This window comes from Dipodomys ordii, unplaced genomic scaffold, assembly GCF_000151885.1.
Source record: "Dipodomys ordii isolate 6190 unplaced genomic scaffold, Dord_2.0 Scaffold157, whole genome shotgun sequence".
NCBI lineage: Eukaryota > Metazoa > Chordata > Mammalia > Rodentia > Heteromyidae > Dipodomys > Dipodomys ordii.
Genome location: NW_012267373.1, coordinates 2,433,222 through 2,455,683, shown reverse-complemented (window position 1 = coordinate 2,455,683; position 22,462 = coordinate 2,433,222). Strand labels below are relative to the sequence as shown.

General features: G+C 36.9%; 1 protein-coding gene across 1 annotated transcript in view; it reads right to left on the bottom strand.

The window, feature by feature from the left end:
• Frk (fyn-related Src family tyrosine kinase) overlaps positions 1–22,462 on the bottom strand; it is an 87,408-nt gene that overhangs the window by 4,997 nt on the left and 59,949 nt on the right. Inside the window, exons 3-5 of the mRNA XM_013032796.1 lie at positions 13,106–13,269; positions 12,041–12,209; positions 8,175–8,333 (exon numbers count right to left, since the gene is read on the bottom strand). Coding sequence (XP_012888250.1) covers positions 8,175–8,333; positions 12,041–12,209; positions 13,106–13,269 — 492 coding nt within the window. The remainder of the gene's footprint in view (positions 1–8,174; positions 8,334–12,040; positions 12,210–13,105; positions 13,270–22,462) is intronic.

Sequence of the window (22,462 nt, the reverse complement as noted above, 5' to 3'; positions counted from 1 at the left end):
GAGGTGGTATCTCAATGTTGTTTTGATTTGCATTTCTTTTATGGCTAGGGATGTTGAACATTTCTTCATGTGTCTATTGGCCATCCTTCTTTCTTATGAAGAATTTTTTAAAGTTTTACATAAATTTCAAATATTATATCTTTTTCTGAATAAACCAAATATTACTGCAAGGTCCATTGAACTTGTCGTGAAGTTTAGACAAAAGCTCTGACTTGAGAGAAAGCAATTATAAAGGAGTTAGAATTGTGATTTGAAGATGGAATGTCAGACTTAATATCAAGTCCAAGGTTCTCTCTCTGTCTCTCTCTCTCTGTGTGTGTGTGTGTGTGTGTGTGTGTGTGTGTGTGTGTGTGTGTATGTGTGTGTGTGTTTATGCTAGACCTGAGATTGAAATCAGGACCCAGGCAATGAATCTGAGGCCACAGCTCTACCTCTGATTTTTTTTGTTTTTGGTGATTAACGGGAGCTAAGAGTCTCTTATGGACTCTCCCTCTCAGGCTAATTTCAAAAGGTGATCCTCAGATCTTTGCCTCCTGAGTAGCTAGGATTGTACAGGCATGAGCCACTGGTGCCAGGCTCTTTGTTTGTGACCTTAGGTAATATCCTTAATATATTTCTTTCTCAGTTGGTCCTCATCTGTACATTGACAATACTAGCCTATAAAATTAGTCGTTAAAATGAAAATCAAGCCACTTAAAACAATATCTGGTGCCTAGAAGTTGTCAATAGATTATAGCTGTTAATTTTGTCATTGTTCCTAAGCAAGATGAAATCATTCAAGCCTTGTTAAGCTAGGGATCCATATAAATTATCCCTGTGGAAGTGGCTAAAAAAATCTCAAGTGTGTTGTCCACATCTTATATGAGTGTATATAACTATAGAAATAAATTTCTATAGATAAACAATTATAGATATAGATATAAATTTATGAGCAGGAGTTAAAACATAAAAAGTAGAGTTCACTCCCAGAAGTAACAAATTCATGAGAAATAGATTCATGAGGAAAATAGAACTGTAAGAAAACTGAGGAAGTCAGAAGTGGTGCTGTGGCTCAAGCTGTAGAGTGTTCACCTCGAGTTGAAGAGCTCAAGGACAGTGCTCAAACCAGAGTTCAAGCCCCAGGACCAACAGCAACAAAAAAAAAAAGAAAAAGAAAACTGAGGAGAGTCAGCTAGAATCATTAGAAGAATCTACTGTAATGAGTCAATGGCTTCAAGGAAGAGAAAATTGCTATAGCTGTCAAATTTCATCTATCAATTCAGAAAGACAGGACTATAAGGCAACTGATGAAGATAATGTAAGAGGAATCATTGGTGGCTATGGTGGCAAGAGTCATTTTACTAAACACAGTGTAGAAAATGTTGAGAGCTGAGTACAAGTCTAGAGAAGAGGGAAAATTTCAAAACCTTTATCAAAAGGAGAAGAGAATAAAATCTGGTACAAATAAACGTAATGCTGAAGGAAAAAAATTCCCAGAAAATGCAGCACCAGTGAGGAGCTGTGATTGGTTAAGAATGCAAAGGTCATGTTCTTTTTATTTTTTCCCGTGAAAGGGCCTGAATTCTGGGCCTGGGCACTGTCCCTCAGCTCTCCAGCTCAAGGCTAGCACTCTACCACCTGAGCCACAGTGCCACTTTCCGGCTTTTTCTGCTTATGTGGTGCTAAGGAATCAAACCCAGGGCCTCATGCATGCAAGGCAAGCACTCTACCATTGAGCCACCTTCCCAGCCCAAATCCTTTTTTTTTTTTTTTTGTCAGTCGTGGGGCTTGAACTCTGGGCCTGGGCGCTGTCCTTCAGCTCTTCAGCTCAAGGCTAGTGCTTTACCACTTCAGCCATAGCACCACTTCTGGTCATGTTCTAATTCTTGATTTTGGCACTGGCTGCACAGTACTGTACTTGTTTGCTTTATAACTGCATTTTAAACCCTACTACATGATTTATGCCCATTCTACATACATGCTATCTTTCCCAGTACGGAATAAAACAAACAGAGCTGAGAGAAATTTTAAAAAGGAAAGCCTTAAATACAGAGTGTGCTGTTGCATATGTGCATATATTATTTGGAAGGCAAGCAACATATTCAAATAGGCTGTGAGGTGAATCTAACCAAATGCTCACAATCCTGTTGTCTGTGTGTGTGTGTGTTTGGTAAAGAATTTTAAAGCATTTGCCTTGTATATGCAAGGTCTGCAGTGGCAATTTACCACTGACCTGAATCCCTAGCCCTTGATTTTGGGGAACATATCTCTGTAGCTCAGTCTGGCTTAAACTTTATATTACAAGTTTAGAGTTATGAGAAGAGAATATTGTAATGAGTTTCTAGATTCCTGACCATAGCAACCATTATATTTATAAATATAACTTATAAATTACTATAAATATATTATGGATAAACTTATATACAGCTTATGAATATATAGATATATAATGCATATATATGTACAGCCCAGATTGGCCTTAAATCAAGATCCTCCTTCCTCCACTTCTGAAGTGTTGGGATTATAGGCAGGAACCACCATTCCCATCTTCCTTTTGTCTTTCATATCCTTTTGCCCCCCTGGAAACACACAGAAAACTACATTTCCCAACTCTCTCTGCAGTTAAGTTGGACCCTGTCATGAATTCTGATCAATACAACTAAAAACTAAATATGTTACTTCCATGTCCAATGCTTAAGATTTCCTACATCTATGTGGCTAGAGCTAGATTTTCACATTAGTAGTGCTTCATGATGAAGCCTAAATCCCAGTATCACACAGGAGACAACCTAAAAGTTTAGCCCACATCAAAAATAATGCTTTTTGTGTGCTAATTTACTAAGACTTCCCAATTGTATGTCATGGCATAGCAATTTCTTTTGATACCAAATCTTCTCAATAAGAAATGTATGGGAATTAAGGCAAGTTGGTTACTAAACAGAAGCTTCCAAATGCTCTCATGAATGCCTCTCCCCTGGCACTCATAATCCTCCTAAACCTCCTTCTGCGAGGCTTGGTTGGGCCATTTAACAAATAAATATGGCAGAAGTGATGAGATCTTAGAGTGATCACGTCTAAGATTAAATTCTGAAAAACTGTGGTAACTCTGATGCTCTCCACTCTCTTTCATTTTATTGCTTGCTCACTTGCAAGTTGCCATGTTTCTGCTTCCCAATGTAGCAAGAACCATAGGCCTTCTCCAGAAAAGGATGGACCTCCTCAATCCAATAGCCCAGGGTGAATCGGTTCCTGCCAGCAATCATATAGGTGAGTTTGGATGTGGTCCAACCCCTTTAGCTTTCATAACTGGAGCACATGCCAACATCTTGCCCACAATCTCATGAGATTCTAGACTATACAGCAGGTCTCTGGATTCCTGACTATAGCAACCATGAGATAATAAATGCCAGCTATTTTGAAGCAATAGGCAATTAATGCAATTGATGTTAGGAAAATAGCATCAGTGCTATCTATGAGGTTAAAAGCATGAACTATGGAGCCCAACTTCCATCTTAAATAAGTTGCTGATGCTCTCTATACCTCAGGGCCTTCAACTATAAAGTAGTTAACAATTCTTAACTCTTAAGGTAGTCAGAAAAATTCACAAGTTAATATTTATAAAGGACTTAGAAAAATGCCTGCTGTGTCAGTAGCCATGTAACCATGTAACATGGTTTTCAAAAAAATCTATATGTTCCTCTCTCACCACTGTCCCATACAATTGATTTCTGTTAAATTACTAAATTTTATACTGAGGATAAGTGTATGAAGTATTGTTTACTCTCGTCTCTATTTCATAGGATTCCCTATTTCTCTTAAGAGTAGGCAGGGACTAGGAAGGTGGCTCAGTGGTAGAGCGCTTGCTTTGCATGCATGAAGCCCTGGGTTCGATTCCTCAGCACCACATAAGCAAAAAGAAAAAAGCTGGAAGTGGCACTGTGGCTCAAGTGGTAGAGCGCTAGCTTTGAGCTGAGGAGCTGAGGGACAGCGCCCAGGCCCAGAGTTCAGGCCCCACAACCGGACCCAAAAAAAAAAAAACAAAAAGAGTAGGCAATATGTTGTACAGTTGAGATTCAAATCCATGTATATTTGAAGCTGTTATGTTCCTAAGAACTCTTTTATTTCCCCTCCCTAAATTTACCCCACATATAACCAGTAAGCACTTGGAAGTCAGAGGACAACCACGGTTATTTAGATGGAGTCAGCTGAAGGGTATCTCAATAGAAATAACATCCTTGTCTACTTCAGTCGGTCTAAATCAACTGTCCTGAAGAATGAGGAACACCCTGCTGAGACTTGATTTATGAAAATAGAAAACGTTTTATATTCTTTAAGGAATACTTTAATGCATACATATGGTAGATGTTCTATAAGTATTTACTGAGGAAAAATCTAACCACATGAAAGAGAATATAGATATTTATCCTTTCCAAATTTCAGTATGAAATACCTGTCATCAATTATCCTCAGTGTTAAAGTTTTCTTTTGTTGTTGTTTGGGGGAGATCTCTCCCATTTCAGAGAACAATATTACAAAGGGAAACTCAGCTAATCTTAGAGGTTACAAAAATTGTTTTATAAAAATATGTGTGTTATTTCAAATATCAAATACAACATATAATCCTATTACAGTAGATCTAAAAAGATTTTTACTGGCAGGCAGCATACTTGAGGAAATTGTGTATTATACACATGCTATTGTGAACAGGGCAGTAGTTTTAAAAGTACAAAACAACCTCAGAAGATACATGTAACACAACCATCATAGATCCCAGAATAAATGTTCACAAACCTGTGAAACTTTGTATCTGCACCAAAATAATGAGAAAAATAAAAATACTCAACTTTCCATTATAAAAATTGTCTTCCAATTTAATGATATGTAAACTAATGGGCTACTTAAGTATGACAGATTCATGTCAAGATCATTTGATTAAATTTACACCTTTTGATTGAAAGGGGATAGTATACAGTAAGTATATATTCATTAACCTTTCTGGTTGCTAGGTATTATTACAAATGAAGGCCTTAGGAAACTTGTCAAGGTAACTAAATCCAGAAAATGAAATAGTTCAGAGTCAGCCCCTGATAAAACCACATAAAAAAAAACATACAAATGCTCAATGCCAGAAAAATTTTCAGACTACTAAATGGGATCTCTTCAAGCTGATACCAAGAGTCTAAAACTAACTTGTCTCCAAATCCCAATCTTATGAGGTCTGGTATGGTCTCAACTACTCGGTCCATCAACACATATCTAATGCACTCATTCCATATGCCAGACACTGCTCTACCACGTTGACACTTTCTGCCTTCTGTAGAATTGTATTTAGAAGATATTAAAAATAAGCTAAATAAATAAGTCATGCAATATAAAAAATTGACTATCCAGGAGAAAAAATACTAAAAGAATAGAAGAAGAATATGAGGATCATGAGAAGCTTGAGTTTTCGAATTTGACAGGTGATCAGTGAAGAACTCACCAAGATGGAAGTATCAAAGACTTTCAGATAATGAGAAGTCAGCATGTGCATATACAGTATGGGGGAATAAAACAAGCAAAAAAACAAAAACAAAAGCACAGACCTCAAAGCAGAAGAGTGACTGGGGGGTCAAAGGAATAGGAAAGGAGGTACCAAGTAACAAGAGGAATGTTGTAGGAGATAAGGCCAAAAACTAATACAGAGCCCAGACAAGACTTTCTGAGTTAAACAGATATAAGAACCAATGAGCTATGAACTGTGTGTTCTTCTGAAGAGTCACAATCCTCATTGCTCTCACTAAGTTTCTTATGTCCCCATCACCTGATTATGAGCTAAGCAAAAGATAGCTCATTACTATCCCCATTAAAGTGCTATGAAATTTGAACATGTTCTATTTAATACTGCTCCTTGTTACCTGGGTTGTTATAATACAACTTGCATATAAAATAGTTTCCCCAAAGAAATAAAAGGAGAACCAGTGAGAGTCTTTGAAGGCTTCAATCTGAGAAGGGGCAAGCTGATCTGTATTTTAATTATATTTCTCTATTATGCTTTTTTTTAAAAATGACCAAGAAGGAGGAGGAGAATTAATGATATTCACTAGACATTACACTGGAAATGAACTTTACAATTTGGAGGAAGGAAGTTGGGGGGGGGAGGAGAAAATGAGGGAGGAGGTAACACTGTTCAAAAAAGAAATGTATGCATTATCTTATCTATGTAACTGTGACCCCTGTACATAAACCTTACAGTAAAAAAAAAAGACAGACTAATAAAGATGCTATTACCAAACCTAATATATCCAGTGATGGCTAGAACCCAGGTAGAACATTGAGAAAGGTAAATAATTAAAATAGCAAAAATAATAAACACCGGATATGTTTGAAAGAAAATCAATAAAAGGTATGTTTGGTTAGATATGGGATACAGATGTAGAAATGACACGAAGATCAAGTGAGTATTGACACTGTCGAAGAAAGAAATACTGGAAAAATAGCAAATCACTAGGAAAATCAGAAGATCAGTTCTTGGCATATCCTTGTGAGTTGTGTGGCAGAAATTAGAGATGTATGAAAATATTTTTTCTTCTCTTCGGTAGGACTTCAAATGATCATACTTTCTTAACCCACTTGATTGCATTTACCCAAACAAAAAAGACACAACAATGACCTAGATCACTTCTAGTCAGAAGCTTCCAGAGTCAAGGTGAAACCAGTCCCATCCTCTTCTTCTGCAAAGGTGATCAATAAAGTGTAGCCACCAGGCAACCAATTTTACACATGGAAAATGAGGACAAAACACTTGTCAGGTGGAGTCCCTAGAGTCTGGAGGCTACTGCCATAGCTACATCTTCCAAACTGACTCAGCATCCAAGCGGAGATTGTAGTTCTATTAGCAGCAGAGTATATTATTCAGAGGCAAGGAATAAAATTGGGGCCTCCTTAATACATTTAAGTAATGACACTGGCTGAAGTGAATAGGAGAACAGAATACGCTTGGAAAGATTCCTGGAGAGTTCAAAATTAGTAGGAGAAAAACAAAGGAAGGGTTAAAAATGCTTGACAAGAAATGTACTCATTACCTTACTCATGTAACTGTAAGTCCTCTGTACAGCATCTTTATAATAAAGTAATTTTTAAAAGAAGTATACACAAATTGAGAACTGATCCGAAAAGGAAGATTGAAAGCCAGATAAAACAAGTAAGCTAATTGCTTCTGTTAGGTCTGGAAACTGCAAGTTGATCATGTATTTAATGTCCATATTGTATGTGAGCTTTACAAAGCACATTGTTAGATATGATACCCAGTCACTCTTGTACTTTGGGAAATAAGGCAAAAGCAGTCCATAGCTGAAGGTAGTCTTTCTGTGGCAGGTGACATATTCTCAAATGTATTGAATGTATCAAATGTATTGAATTAAAAAAGAGATCTAAGTATAATTTGTTTTTTTATGGCATTTAATAGACCACATTATATTTTCTGTTGTAGTTTAGAACTATCAGCTTCACAAGTTGCCCTAAAATCCTCTTTCCATTTTCCTCATCTTCTCATCTATTCAGTCAACATTAAAAAAAAGTCTGCCTTTGAGTATGAATTATTCTCATTTTAATGCTTAGTATTTTATTTATTAAATTACTCATTTTAATAAACATCAATGTTTCACAATGCTCTTAAGTTTTCTTTGACTGCAGGAAGTAGATTGAGGGAAAGCAATAGTATGTTTCTGCTTTGGAGTCTGAAAATATAATGTTGCCTAGCTGTTAACTTATTATAAACATCAACAAGTATAATATTAACAACTACAAAGAAAAAACTCCAGGATACTTTTCTCCCTGTATGACCCCCAAATAGTCTATGTTCCCAAATTTTGAACAATACAATATATCGGGCCATGATGAATAATGTCTGATTTCATATAGAAAAACAGAGCATCATGCAGAGCATCTATTCACCAGTTTCCCATATTACATTTTAATACTTGGGTCCACTGTGAACAATTTGCTCTTCTACTACATAAACATTTCTCCTCTCCTTTAATACACTGTATAAATACTATTAACTATTAGTTGAGCTACTCAATGCCACAGCGTTGACCCTTGCAGATAGATACACAGTGAATATCCTTTGGGTTAGAGAAGGTTTGCTAAATTGACATTTATAAGACAAGCTAAACTAGATTCCTTTTTCCCCTTGTCTTAAGTCTTTCACTTACTCTGGAGGTATTCCTGCAGACTTCCATGTCTCATCAACTCGGTAATAATATAAATTGGATCTTCTAAAGTGCAAACAGCATAAAGCTGGATAAGCTTTGGATGTCTTAGGCTCTTCATTATCTGCGCCTCCCTCAGGAAGTCATTTGGATCCATTGAACCTGAAACAAGAAAAGGAGGAAATCATTTTATGTTATTGACCCATTCCTATTCTTACAGCAGCCTGGTGGGAATCACCAGAGATTGCCTCCTGCCTCTCAGTAATGTAAGAGCATCAGTGTCACAAATCTTCCAAGTTATCAAAGAAGAGAATCAGTTCAACCAGGGCAACCTAATTACCAGATGTGTTGTTGTATCAGGAGGTATGCAGTTTATATGTGATGACCTGTAGGTGAAGAGCGCTTGATCTGGGTCCCCTATGAAAAATGAAGAGAACAAGAGAGACTGACAGTCTAATTGATAAAACAAGGTGGACGTCTTCAGAACACAAAGAGAAGAGAATCTATTAACATGAACACTGAAGTATGTTGAATGTTTAATTACTCAACTCAGAGCTCTTTGTTTCAGGGAGAAACTGATGGCTGCCCTACCCATGGGTCCCTACTTGTAGGAATAGCTGGAAGAAACAACTTTAAAAAATGGCATTCTATCGAATTTATGTCCTTCCTCTTATAGGAACATGGACCACAGGCTAAGCAGAAAACATTCAAGGGACATATGCAAAAGGTACAGCTTCTTTTCACCAGCTTTATAGATTTAAAGTGAAATTGATATTTAACATTCTCTCCTTTATTATCTGCTTCCATTATCAAATCCCTAAAAGTTTGACCAAGCGATAAAGGAGATGATATTTCGGGCTATTTGAGGATCCATCTATAGTTAAATTGTACTTAAAAGGTCCAACTCTGACTCACTGGGGCAACATGCCAAGTCATTCACATCCAATAAAATCTAAAAGGAAGGATACCTGGAGTTTACATTTCTTTAGTAATTTTGAAATCTTTTGTGTCCTGTAGGATATGATGATTGCAAAGCATTATTAGAACTGATGGAATACTGTCATGTCTCACCTTAGTATTCACTAGAGATACTCTATTGTCCATGAATGCTTAGAAGCCATTCCTCCATCATCATTTCCCATAATAAAGATATTACAACCAATATTTGAACCCAGGCATAAATGCACTGTATGAATCCAAGGCAGCATCATGACCTATCTATTAACATGAAGCTAAGAAGAGTTACAAGTGATAATCCTTCGAGAGTCTCAAAGATCAGCATGCAGGTCCAACAGACTCTGGATTATTAAGAAACCTCAACTCTGCTGCTAGCTCCCTGTGTGATCTTAAGCAAGTGATCCAACCTCTCTGAGCTTCAATGGTTAATTATCCTGTTCACACTGTAAAGTATTTATCAGGATAATAGCAATACCAGGAACAAGTAGTCAATGATGGCTGATCCTTATTTTTACTATTATACACTTGCATGCTCTTGAGAAATCCAAACAAACCAATTGGTAATCATTTTACACTGATTGAAGACAGGACAAGGCCTTAAAATATATTTCCTATTCTTCCATCACATTATTTTTGAACTCCCTCAATTCCAACTCTACCACTGGTTTACTCCATATAATCAAATAAGACAAAATTTAGAGTCATAATAGAAAACTGTAGCTGGAAATAAAAGAGGCTCCTACACCAAAACAAATCACTTAGTTCTTGGTCAAATAGTTGTTAAGCTAGTGGTATGATTAGCCTGTGGTCAAATATGGATACTTTATTATCCAACACTCAAATTTTTAAAAATAATAATCTGATTTATGGAGCTTCCAAGGATAGCACCAATTGCAAGCATCATTCAATTTCTGCATGACAAGGCAACCATTCCCAAGCCAGAATATGCGTTAAGAGCTGAAATCAGGCTTCTCTGCCGGTAATGCTATTAGAGCACTGCCCAGTGGCCACAATGATTACAGCCCACTAGCTACAGTACAATGGAGACCCAACCTCAACTCAGCTAGCAGCACAACATTAAATATTAATTTTTGCCTGTCAAAGCTTCTGTGAGAGTTGATTTCAAGCTCATCTTTATTGCGTGGCAGTCAGTTAGGCAATAAATAGCTGCTAAAATTGATAAATGGCCCCAGTGAAGTGAAGACATTTAACCAATCACCAAAACTGTTTGCTGCTATTACACTGTAAATCAATAATAATTATTCCTGTTGCAAAGAAAACAATCATGGCTTTTGCTTAGTATAATAAATGCGATTTTTGTTGTTCTCTTTTGACCTCCAGAAGGCTGCCTTAGGAAGCAATGTTAGGAAAGATATCTTGCTGCTTGGTTTGTTTGTTTGTTTTTGGTTATTTTGGAGGGTGGAAAGAATGATTTGGTTAGACAGTTTCATATTTCAACAAGATCAGGATTTAAAAGACTATCTACTTGGTGGCTGAAAAAAGTCTCAGGTGCTGGAGTACTAATGATTGTCTTTAGCTGATGTACTCAGATGACAACTGGTCATATAAAAGTGCCTCAAATTGGTTTACCCGGCAGATAAGAATGCTGGAACCAAACTACTACTGTACTTGTAAATCTGTTCCTCAATGGGTACATCCGTCCAATGCACTTAGAAGCTAACATTTCCTAAGAACTCACTGCATACACTTTATGCACATTAACTCAATGCGTCCTCATAAAACACTACAGATCAGAAATGATTATAATACCTACTTCCAGGTAAGGAGGTTCAGAAAGGTCAATCAATTGTCCAAATGTTACAGAGAACTGAATCAAGTTTGAACTCAGGTTCATCTTACCCCAGACTTCATGCTCTTAACTATTATAATCCTAAGAACCCAACATTTTCAGTTCCTGCTATTCTGAGCATCTCCTTGCTTTTTCATAATAGACTACGACAAAATGAATTCTTAGTAACCCTCTGAGTTACTTGGTTAGCTCCAAATTACTAAGAAGATTTTTCCCCTAAGAACTTATCATTTGAAAATTTTATAAGAAAGTGTCACTTCCATGGGATGTATGATACTATAGTAGTGATGGATGTGTGTTCAATTTCCAGCATTGCCATTTATTGACTTAATAATAAGAACAATTATGATTATATATTTTACTGGTGACTATTATAAACCACAAGTTATGCAAAGCATTTCTACTAATGACCTAATTTAGTTTTCGTACAACCCTTCAAGGCTAGCCTTATTGTTATCTCTATTTTTCCAAATGGAGATAAAACTGAGGAACAGAGTAGTTCAAATTTTTGCTCAAGAACAGTTGAGTAGCAAGCCATAGCAAAGTTACTCAATCTCTCTAGATTCTTTCAGCCCATCTTTAAAATGGAAAGACTAATTGATTCTCTGGCTGGATGAATATTGATCTTACACTATGTTTACCTTCCAGGGAAGAGGAAATGAAGATGGAAAAAAAAATAGTTCCTAGATTTTCAAAAATGAACTTAGTTTTAGATGGATCATTTTCTCTTTAATCATCCAATCAGTGTTTAATACAGTTAATCTGTGGATGGTACCCATATTCAATCTGGGTTTTTTTTTAACATTTTAGTCAATTTTTTTATCTAAAGTTAGGAACAAAGGGGAAGAAGAACATTAAAAGATTGAATCCTAACTTTAAAGAAGAAATGCACTGGTAGAAGCTCAGTTTGGGCTGTTTTAAGCTTAGCTGATTCAGGGAGCTGGTTTTGTTTCAAGGCTGTCGGTGGGCCAGAGTAGAAAGAATGATGACAACATTGGATCACTGATCACCCTGGCTGTCCCATAACCTCTTAGACACTTATCGTAGCAAGCTGTGCTCATAACAATCAGCATATGCCATTTCAACTTTGATATTCTCCTACCTGGTTTTAACGTTTTGACGGCAACTGGAGTGGTATTGTTCCACAGGCCTTCCCACACTTCTCCGAACTGGCCGGATCCCAGTCGCTTCAGGAGCTGTACAGAATTGCGGTCTATCTCCCACTGGTCTGCCGTTTTATAGGACAAATCAAAAGGAGTTGGGACCTGTATCTGTTTCCCAGAAGAAGGAAAATACGGTAGACGTGATGCTTTTTGTGAAAAATAATCATCTGGGTACATTTTAAGAGAAAAATGGTCGCTTTGAAAAGAACAATACAATAAACGACATTCTAATTACTTTAAAGTGGAAAACCATTGTGGAAGGCTGCACTCCTAACTCTTTTCACTGATCCTGTCCCCAAACCTACAGCCCCAAGTCTGTCTATCTCATCCATCCGCACCCATCAGGCTCACACAGCATGACACAGCCTGACACAGGTCTCTGCCAATTTGCCTACTAAATCCTCCCATGTCAAAATTTATTCAGCATTCCAACTCACTTGCAGGTCCTCCCCACACCCTGCAGTTAAATCATTTATTTTTAGATATCATATTTTGCAGAATAAAATTATATTGTTTCAAAATTACTATTTACTTGTTCACTCCTTTAATCTTTTAGTTATTTTTTTTAGTGGGTCATGGGGCTTGAACTCTGGGCTTGAGTGCTGTCTCTGCGCTCTTCAGCTCAAGGTGAGTGCTCTACCGCTTGAGCCACAGCTCCACTTCTGGTTTTCCAGTGGTTTATTGGAGATAAGAGTCTCACAGACTTATCTTCCCGGGCTGGCTTTGAACTGTGATCCTCAGATCTCAGCCTCCTGAATAGTTAGGAGTACAGGCGTGAGACATCAGTGCCCAGCTTCTTTTAGTTAATTTTTAAAAGTTCTAATCATCAGCTGGGGATCATTCAGTAAACAAAACTGGCACACAGCTCTGCCTTCCTAAAGTTCAGTCAAGTTTAGCATGCGCTGCACTGTCTCTTTTGAAACTGACATTGTATAACAAATACTCCACTATCTCAAAGGAAAGAGAATTCAAAGACAATCCAACATAGCTTGAGAGCATTTCACCTTTAAGCATGGTCTACCCAGTCTGACACACAGGCCATCACTTTGATTGCTGTAGTAGTTTACAAATTCATTCAGTGTGGAGAAAGTTTGTCTTCGGGTAAGGAAAAAGCCCCCTTCATCCAGTCTTCTGATTCTGTAGTGTTTCACAACTCCTTCATCTAAAACTGAAACCCAAAGTAAGTCTGGTTAGTAAGCTTCTTGTCATAACCAAGCATCATGCAGTCATTTCATTCAATGTATACTCTTTAAATATGAGGGAGAACAATGAAAGGGGTGACATTGATCAAGATACATTGTCCTCATGGCCTGACTCTGGGATTGAAAGCACTCTATGCAACTATATCATAAAAATGAATTTTAGGAAAACCACACACATTTCTTTGTATTGTGATGATTTTTCAATGTAGAATTAAATTGACACAAAATACTGTATTTTTCAAGTTCTTAGAAAATGCTCAAGGAAATTTACAATGGATACACTTAACAGTAGAAAAAGACTGATCTAACTACTTAATTTTCTTTGAAAAAAAGGATTAACAAAAGAAGAAAAAAGAACTGGGGATCACACTGAAGGAAATAGAAGGTAAAAATAAAGTAGTGTGCTTGGCACTGAAATCATCCCATGCTTGGAAGCCATATAATATGTATATAATACTTACTGAACAAGCTATAGAAATGGACTCTGGTGATCTAACTTTACCAGTTTCAGAAATCATAGTGTCCAAAAGGCAACATCATAAAGGTATTAAGAAACAGTTCAACTCTTCCCAGTAATGCTACCCTTGGAATTTGATGATGCTGAGCCTGAAATAAAATGTATCCTTAGTGCTACCTTATCATATTATAAGGAATTCCACAGGTTTCTCATTACACTGTCCCTCAATGCAAGAAGATAACAGCATATCCCAGCACAGTTCAATAAAAGAATTTCTACAGGGCCTACATAATGTGGTGTGCGTGTACAACTTCTCTGATTAGTCCTAGGATAAATTTGACAACATCTGTACAAATAAACTGCATCCTTTTTAGGTAGTCGGACTTACTGTGTATATGTTGTTACATCTGCCTGCCACCAACCACTGTCTCTTCCATTGTTAACAGCATTCCAATTTTCTCAGAGAATCTTTGCTCCTGTAAGAGCTTGTGTTATAAAGAGACCTCATCCCTGCCCTGAGCTAAGGAAGGTCCATGATCACTTCTAGGACTCATGTTAGGGAGCTCCAGAAAGACAAAAAGAATGTTGCTATTGCTGGTCTCATTGCTTTGTGTTTTTACTGAAGACTTCGGAGTTATCAGGAAAATTCTTTCCTACAGCAGAGAGGCAAGCTTACCAGAAGTAAAACATCTCGATTTAAAAAAAAAAAGTAGTCTTCATTTGGAAAGCAAAACTTAGCCTCTAGAGTTGGCAACCTGTCTTTTCAGCAATAAGGGTTGGGTAATTTTTGTTTAAATTAGTTTAAATCAGATGTCCTGCACAAGCCTTCAAAATACTGACTGACACAATTCATGCTTACTGATCAACGTATTGGCCAGCATGGATCACAAATACATCTATCCTGAGGTCCTTCAAAAACAGCTAAGCTAAATCAATGTTCTCATGAAAAGAGAGAAAACAGAGTCAAATATTTCTCACTTCAAACTTGGTAGTATACCCAAATATGGCAATGGCTAGACAAGATTTTCTACAAAACCAATCAGCACACACCAGCCTAGCTAGAGTGAAAAATTAAGAGGATACCAAGTGTTAACAAGGAAGTGGAATGATTTCTCATACATAGTTGATAGAGGTGTTATTCTTATAATTATTTCATAAAATTGGTTATTGTATACTAAAAATTAACATTGTCATACTTATAGCAATTCCATTCCTAAACATGACATCAGTAAAAATGCATGGCATAGTCACTCAAGTGTATGTGTATGAGTCATTCTAATGGCAATATTTTTAAAAGCCTGTGTCTGGAAACAATCCAAATGCCTACCAGCTGATGTAATAGAGTTAATTAATAAATATTGCATATTTGTCTGGCAGAATGCAATATAGATTTGTAATTAAACATCTATAACAACAACCTAAAGTGAATCCATACACTTATGGCTTCAGTGTGAAAATGTTTTAAAACAAAGCACAACCATTGACATATGAAGTCAGTGAAAAAGGGCATCAGTAGTATTTTATGTTATGACTGAATAGGGGTTACATGGATGTGTTTAGTCTGTGAATATTCATTAAACATTTGTGAATTGTACAGCTTTCTAACATGTATCATGCATTTAAAGAATACTAAAAATATGATTATCTGCTCTTGTTTGTGTTCAAACCCCCAAGCTGCTACATGGTGGAACCAAAATACTACCTGATTTCTACCTTGGATATAAAAAAATTCTCAGTATTTATACAACAACATCTTTAAGGAAATAAATTTTCTCATAGGTGAGGAGAATCCTGGTTACAAAATGCCTTCCTAAATCACTGCCAGACTTCACTTGTGATATAGTGATATTTATCGGGTGTCATAAAAATATAGGAAATATTAAAAGTAAAAAGTAGAGGATTACAATGCTAACTTTGATGGTATCTTTCCCTTACCAACATTAGTAAAAAAAAAAAAAAAAAGAAGAAAATGATGCAACCAATATAGCAGATCAGCACCACTAATAAGTAATCACATGCCTTTCATTATTTCTAGTAATATTAAATTTACTCAAAGCAGATTACACTCCACCATCCTTAGCTAAAAGTGCCACATAAGTTTTTCTGCTCACTTTTAGAGATCAGACAATCATAGTTCATTTAAAATTACAGACTCCAAATTCAAACTAAGAATGCTCAGTCCAAGAGATTACCCAAAACACTCCATTCCTTGATAAAAGGTCTTATTTCTGCCTATCCAAAACCCAGGCCTGCTTCAGACTGAAAAAAGCAATAGTATTTTTTTAACGTGGGTAGTTCCCTCTTTATTTCTCTGCCTAGAGCTGCTTTCTCCCCTTCCCCTGCCTGCTGAGATTCAAGGGTAGGAGCAGTGGAAGGAGAGTGTGAAGGATGAGTTGGCTCACTTAAATGGCATCAAGGCTGGTGGGCTTTGAGCCTGCTGAGGGCTTCCCCTCTGACTCCTGTCTTGGACTTCATGACCATCTTTTGAAGCTTTCCCCTTCCCGCCAGCAGCTCCACTGCAGCTCCCAAGAGACAGGAGTTTCCCAGGCTGCCTGCACCCAGAGCCTCTCAGCTTCTTTTATTGTCAGTCCACCTAGCACACACTCCCCGCATCCTTTGACAGAAGCTCACTTGGATAGAAGAACCCCAAACTCCTCCAGACTACCCATCCGCAGATCTCTGGCACATTTGTTCTGGAGGGAAGCCACCCCTTTATAGTCTGGTTCTTGTCTTCTCCATTAGTTATTGGGAGGAGAGGCTGGGGCCCCAAGGCATCGCTAATATTCTCCCACAGGTTATCTTAATCTTCTCAAGCTGTATTGGGCACCTGTTCTTCTCTCAATTCCCAACTGCAGAGAGCAGAGAGGAGGCTCCCAGATCGGCCTCCCTCGAGCTCCTCCTCATAAGATTGAGGTGGTAATTAGGAAAGAGTGAGGATGCACAGTTGTGTTTAGTGCTTTCTCCACAAGCAAAATGCCCTTAGCAAATTCTTCCTCCCTTTTACTTCTTGTGTACTTTCAAAATCACTAACAAGAGGAGGGATCCACAAGCAGCAATACCTGTCTTGGACCAGTTTCTTTGTAAACTCTATGAGAATCTGTCTTTGGAATTTTATTTCTTTTTGAAGAAATCAGTTTATTCTAATAAACTCAAAATAACATCAGAATAATGAAGGCCACACAAACACCTCTCAGCGCCAACTCTATCCCATCTCAGTGAAGTTGTATTAAGATCACAATACCCTCTTCCAAGGCCACTCTGAGGCAACCATGCAATTAACAACAAGAAGTTAACTTATAGTTTTACACTCTATAGTGTCACTACCAATTACATTTCCATGATAAATTAACTTGGTCATCAGAGGTGATTTTCCATTTCTTCAGCTTGAACTTCATGGTTAAACTAGTCCAGTTGCAATTCTGCTTCAGCACCTCATTGAAGTCCTCACAGAGCTTAAAATCACCCAGGTTCTGGGCACACTCCAAAAACTGCTTTCTTTCATAGGAGCATAGGCCACTAAGCTGCTTCTGCTGCTGCTGCTGCTGCTGCTGCTGCTGCTGCTGCTGCTGCTGCTGCTGCACCAGCTGAGTTCCCTGGGGCTCCTGATAAGTGATGTCCCACCTGGCAGGCTCAGCATTACCAGCTCCACTGAAGCCGCCAGTGACAGCATGGCCCAGTGTGTGCCCAACGGCAGAGCCCACAGCTACACCAGCGGCTGTGGACGCCATCTGGGCCATCAGCCCAGGCTGCCAGGGAGATGGGAATCATTTTATTTTAGAGCATCGGTCAAAAATGCCATTTAAGTAGTCTATGATGCCATATTTATTGATCTAATCACTATACTATGCTCTATTTTACATTATCTTATGGTGTCTTCATTCAAGTTACATAAGGTAGATATTACTAGGCACATTTTACTAATCACAAAGTTGGAGGTGACAGAGCCAGAATTCAAACCTAGGGCCTTATGACTCTAAGAGTCTTCATAACCAGTGGGTTTCCAGTAAAGTTTGAGTTGTTAAAGATGTGTCCACTTTAGTTGGGCACTGGTGGCTCACACCTGTAATCCTAGCTGCTCAGGAGGCTGAGATCTGAGGATCGTGGTTCAAAGCCAGCCTAGGGAAGGAAAGCCCTTGAGATTCTTATCTTCAATAAATCACCAGAAAACCAGAAGTGGCACTCAAGTGGTAGAGCGCTCACCTTGAGCTGAAGAGCTCAGGGACAGTGCCCAGACCCAGAATTCAAGCCTCACAACTGAAAAACTAAACTAAAATAAAAAAGATATGTCTACATCATGATCATAAAATGACATAATTTGCATATAAAAGCCTTTACTTCCAGCTTTTTTAATTAAAAGCCCCTCCATAAAGAATACCTGTTTCTTAAGTTAAAATCTTTTATGACCAATGAATCCTTGTAATCTCATCTGTCAAGTTACCAGTTCCACTGACTACAACTCTTGGAGAAAGAATAATTGCCCTATATTCTCAACATCTAATAGAAATTTGATTCAAGTATAGAGCTTAGCCCATAATAAACTCCAGTGTATGGATTAAAAGGCCAACAAAAAATCTGAACAGCTATAAATAATATCACATCTGTCACAATTCATTTATTTACAGTGTAATGAAAATACTAAAAGTAGAAACATAGCAAAATATAAAATATACCTGAAATTTATACAAATTATTGGCCTGAAAATCTAAGCTTTGCTAGTTATCAAAAAGAACAGTATGAAGTATAGCTAAAGTATCCAGCAAGCCAATAGGTCTATAATTAGGAGCGAGGAAAAGCTATTTTTAATTCTGCTTTTTAAAACAAGGTAAGACATCTTTTAGTTGGAAATTGAAGTAAGCTACAATAAACACAAATTGACCAATTTCATTTTAATGGACTACAAAAGATCTAATAGCTTTCAAGCTAGAGATTAAAGTTAATAGATGACTGAAGAGCTAAAGTATACCTTATTTTCTTAATAAGAGATGCAAATCACAGCAATTGAAATCACTTTGGCTATTGCTATTGGTCATAAAGAAAATACAAACAAATGTTTGCCAGATCTTTATAACTACAAATTTAAACCCTTAACTATGGGCTGCCAAGGGTTTCAAGAGTCTTAGAACTAAAGAGAAGGCAACTTGCTATTCCTTTTGTGGTTTGTTGTGACCTTTATTACTGAATGAAACCTACTCTAAATCCTGCAGAATATAACTGAATGACAATACCTGTTCACTTTTCTTATACTAGATTGCTCTGAGTCCAGACTGGTTAAGCATTTAGTTTTTCAACTGCAGAACTATATATGCTAATGATAGTCATCCATCTACAAAGTCAGTAACATTATGATTGAACCCAGTGACTAGGAATCCAGAGTTTACAATCATTTCTCTAACATTATGATTGAACCCAGTGACTAGGAATCCAGAGTTTACAATCATTTCTCTCATTATGCTGTTTGACCTAGGAGAAAATATTAAGCTGATTAATCAAGCGATTAATCTACCAGAACATGTCTAAGAATTAGAATCTATTGCAAAGATGTAGGCACATATATGAGGAATACAATAAAGGTCTGTTAAACATTGAAACTGTTCACCTATTTATGAACATTAACTTCTATTTGAACCATACATAACACAAGTCATCCAATCATTTGGCTACCGCCATAACCAGAATTGGTCATTCTGGGAGCATCCTATGTCATTTAGATGAGATCTGAAACTGCAGTCCTATTTATCAGACCCCATTGCATTCATATGACTGGAGACAGGAACGGCAGCCCAGCTACTGCTGAACAATAAGGTCTTACTTGACACCATCTCGGACAATAGAAAAGAGCTTGTCACTAAATCACTAAATAAAAGTCTTGTAAGATTTTGTCATACAGGACTTGACTAATTATAAAGTCAAGATATTACAAAATTAGATAGTTAAAAGAGAGAACTCTCAAAACTAACTTTGGAACATAGCATAAATATAGATTTTGAGGCTGTGTCAGAAAGCCTCCAAGATGCCTAGCTAGTGCAGTGAATAATATCAGTATAATAAGTGGTTTGGCATTTTATAGATAAACAAATGGTCGATTGAGCAGATTTTCATCTTCCAGCAGGTCTTCTGGCCTCAGCTAGGCATAGCTTTATTCCTACTGACTGATACTAATCTGTTTCCACACTGAGTAAAACAATACGATTTCTTTCACTGAGCAAAGCATTGAAAATCAAGAACTCTCTCCACCCTAATCTTATTCTGCCAGTGATTTGTTCTTTGACCTTAGGCAAGGAATTTCATTTCAGTTTCCTTACCTAGAAAATGAGAATAATGATCTTATCTGTATGCCCCCACAGGGAGATTTTGAGTGTCTTTGTTCACAAAGAATGATAGATATTTCTTAAGTGCAATGTGTGAGTGTCATATTACAATATCAGTACTATTAAATAGCATTGTCAACAAATCAAAGACAATGCCACCAAAGTAACATTTTCCACAGTAATAGCTACACAACACAGTGTCTACCAAACATTTAGGGCTACTAATCCTCGATGACAGAACACCTGCACATATAAACTCCTATCAATTTGCCTCATTTTTACGAGGTTTATTACAAAGGTAACCTTGATGATTCTCCCTACACCACTGCCTCAAAACCCATACCAACTTAGTCATCTCTCATTAAACATGGTGCATCTCTCATTAAAACAGAATTTAAGACACATGCTTACTTTACACTGAATTTTTCCTGCACAACATATAGAATAGGACTCCAGTATGAGTAATTTTGAAAGAAGAAAGTATATCTAACTTCAAATACTATTGGGCCAGGTATGCCTGTACTTCATCTACTTTGGAAACAGAAGGAGGAGGATAACAATGCACAGCCAGCTTGAAAAGAAGTGTGAGATTTTATCTTTAAACAAACCAAAACAACAAGAACAACAAAAAGGCTAGGGGTATGGCCCAAGCAAAAGAGCAATCACCTAGCAGTAATGAACCTTCCATATATGTTTGCATATAGATAGATGAGTCCTATAGAAAGGTTATTGACTTCTAGGGAAGAAGTCTTCTTGGACCCAAGGAAACAAACACAACTGATTCATTTTATGCATACAACTTAACTCATCAGTCCAGGAAAGTACCTGGATTCCATCCAGGTATGGTTAATATACTTTGAACACTGAGTCATTAAGTTTTGCTGTTAAACTAGTAGAATGAGTTAGGTTCAGATTCATTAAGAAAATGTCTATGTTAGTTGACTAATGAAAAAAAAACCTAGCTACTTAAACAGTACAGGGTTGATAGCTCTCATGTCTTGGAAATTTCCAGGAAGTTAACTAGTCTAGGAACAATGTTTGTCAGAGGTATCTTAATCAGGCAAAACCTATCTCCTCCATGTTGTATAGCACCCCCCATCCATTTCTGGCTCCCCGAATTGAATTCAGTTTAGCTGATCCCTAAATTTTCAGAAGAGATTGTCAATTTTATCATTTTCTTGTCTTTCACCTAAGAAGATGAACACTTTTCATTAATAATACATAATTGTAATATTTCATATCTTGTCTGCTAATTTACTTGAAAAATTGTCTAGCACAATTTTACACAAAAGTAGTGTTTTTAACACTTGATTCTGCAAAGAACACTTCAGAAAATGACTTGATTTTTTTATTCCTCTCAGAACTCCTAACTTCACTAGGTATTATTAAGTACAATAAATCAAAAGAATTTAACATCCTCAGATTGTATTATCTTAGTGACTTGAAGAAAATCTTACACAGGGTTAACATATAATGTGACATGAGAACAGTACTTTCAGTTCTCACAACTGCCTTGAAGGAATTTACTGGAAAGTTTAAATTAATTCATTTAATTACATCTATCCCTTGTTTTGGAAAGGTTCAAATGGTTGCATCAATTACAAAATATCGCAAGATAAAATTTAAAATCAGTGGATCTGGGGGCTAGGAGTGTAACTCAGTGACAGAGCACCTGTATAATATGCACAAAAACCCAGGTTCAACCTCCAGCACTTAAAAACTAAGGTAAAAACCTAAGGTTCCTTTGAAGGAAATATACCAAAAGGTAAAGGACAGATTGATGACTCTAGAAACATGACTGAATTATTTTATTTTAGGTATGCATCCAAGTTGGTGAGAAGTTAGCAAAAGATTTGGCTCTGCATCTTTCCAACAGCTCATAGTAAAAAGGAAACATTTTCAGTTACCTAGTTCCCTGGATAAAATATCAACAAACTATTAGTCTAACACACACACACACACACACACACACACACACACAACTATTTCTGGCATTAAAGTGAGAGAAATTTCTAATATAGATCCTCAAAAAGAAATACATAGAAAAATGGAATAAGGAATATCATCAAAAAATTCCTAATAATAAATATGCCAGCACATTATACAGGATCAATTCTATGATGATCATTATTATGATCCAATTTCCAATGTGAAATTCAATCAAAGAAGAGTTAAATGCATAAGATGTTGACTGTAGCATTTTTACATAATTACCAAATTGTAATAGTAAGTCTGAAAAGTAAGACTAAATTGTAAAATCTATATAATTCTACAGATTAGCTAGCAAAAAGAAGTGTATACATATATATGCATGTATACACATCACATATATACACATATATATTATATTAAGTGAAAAATAGGCGGTTATAAGATTGAGAATGCAATTTCGAA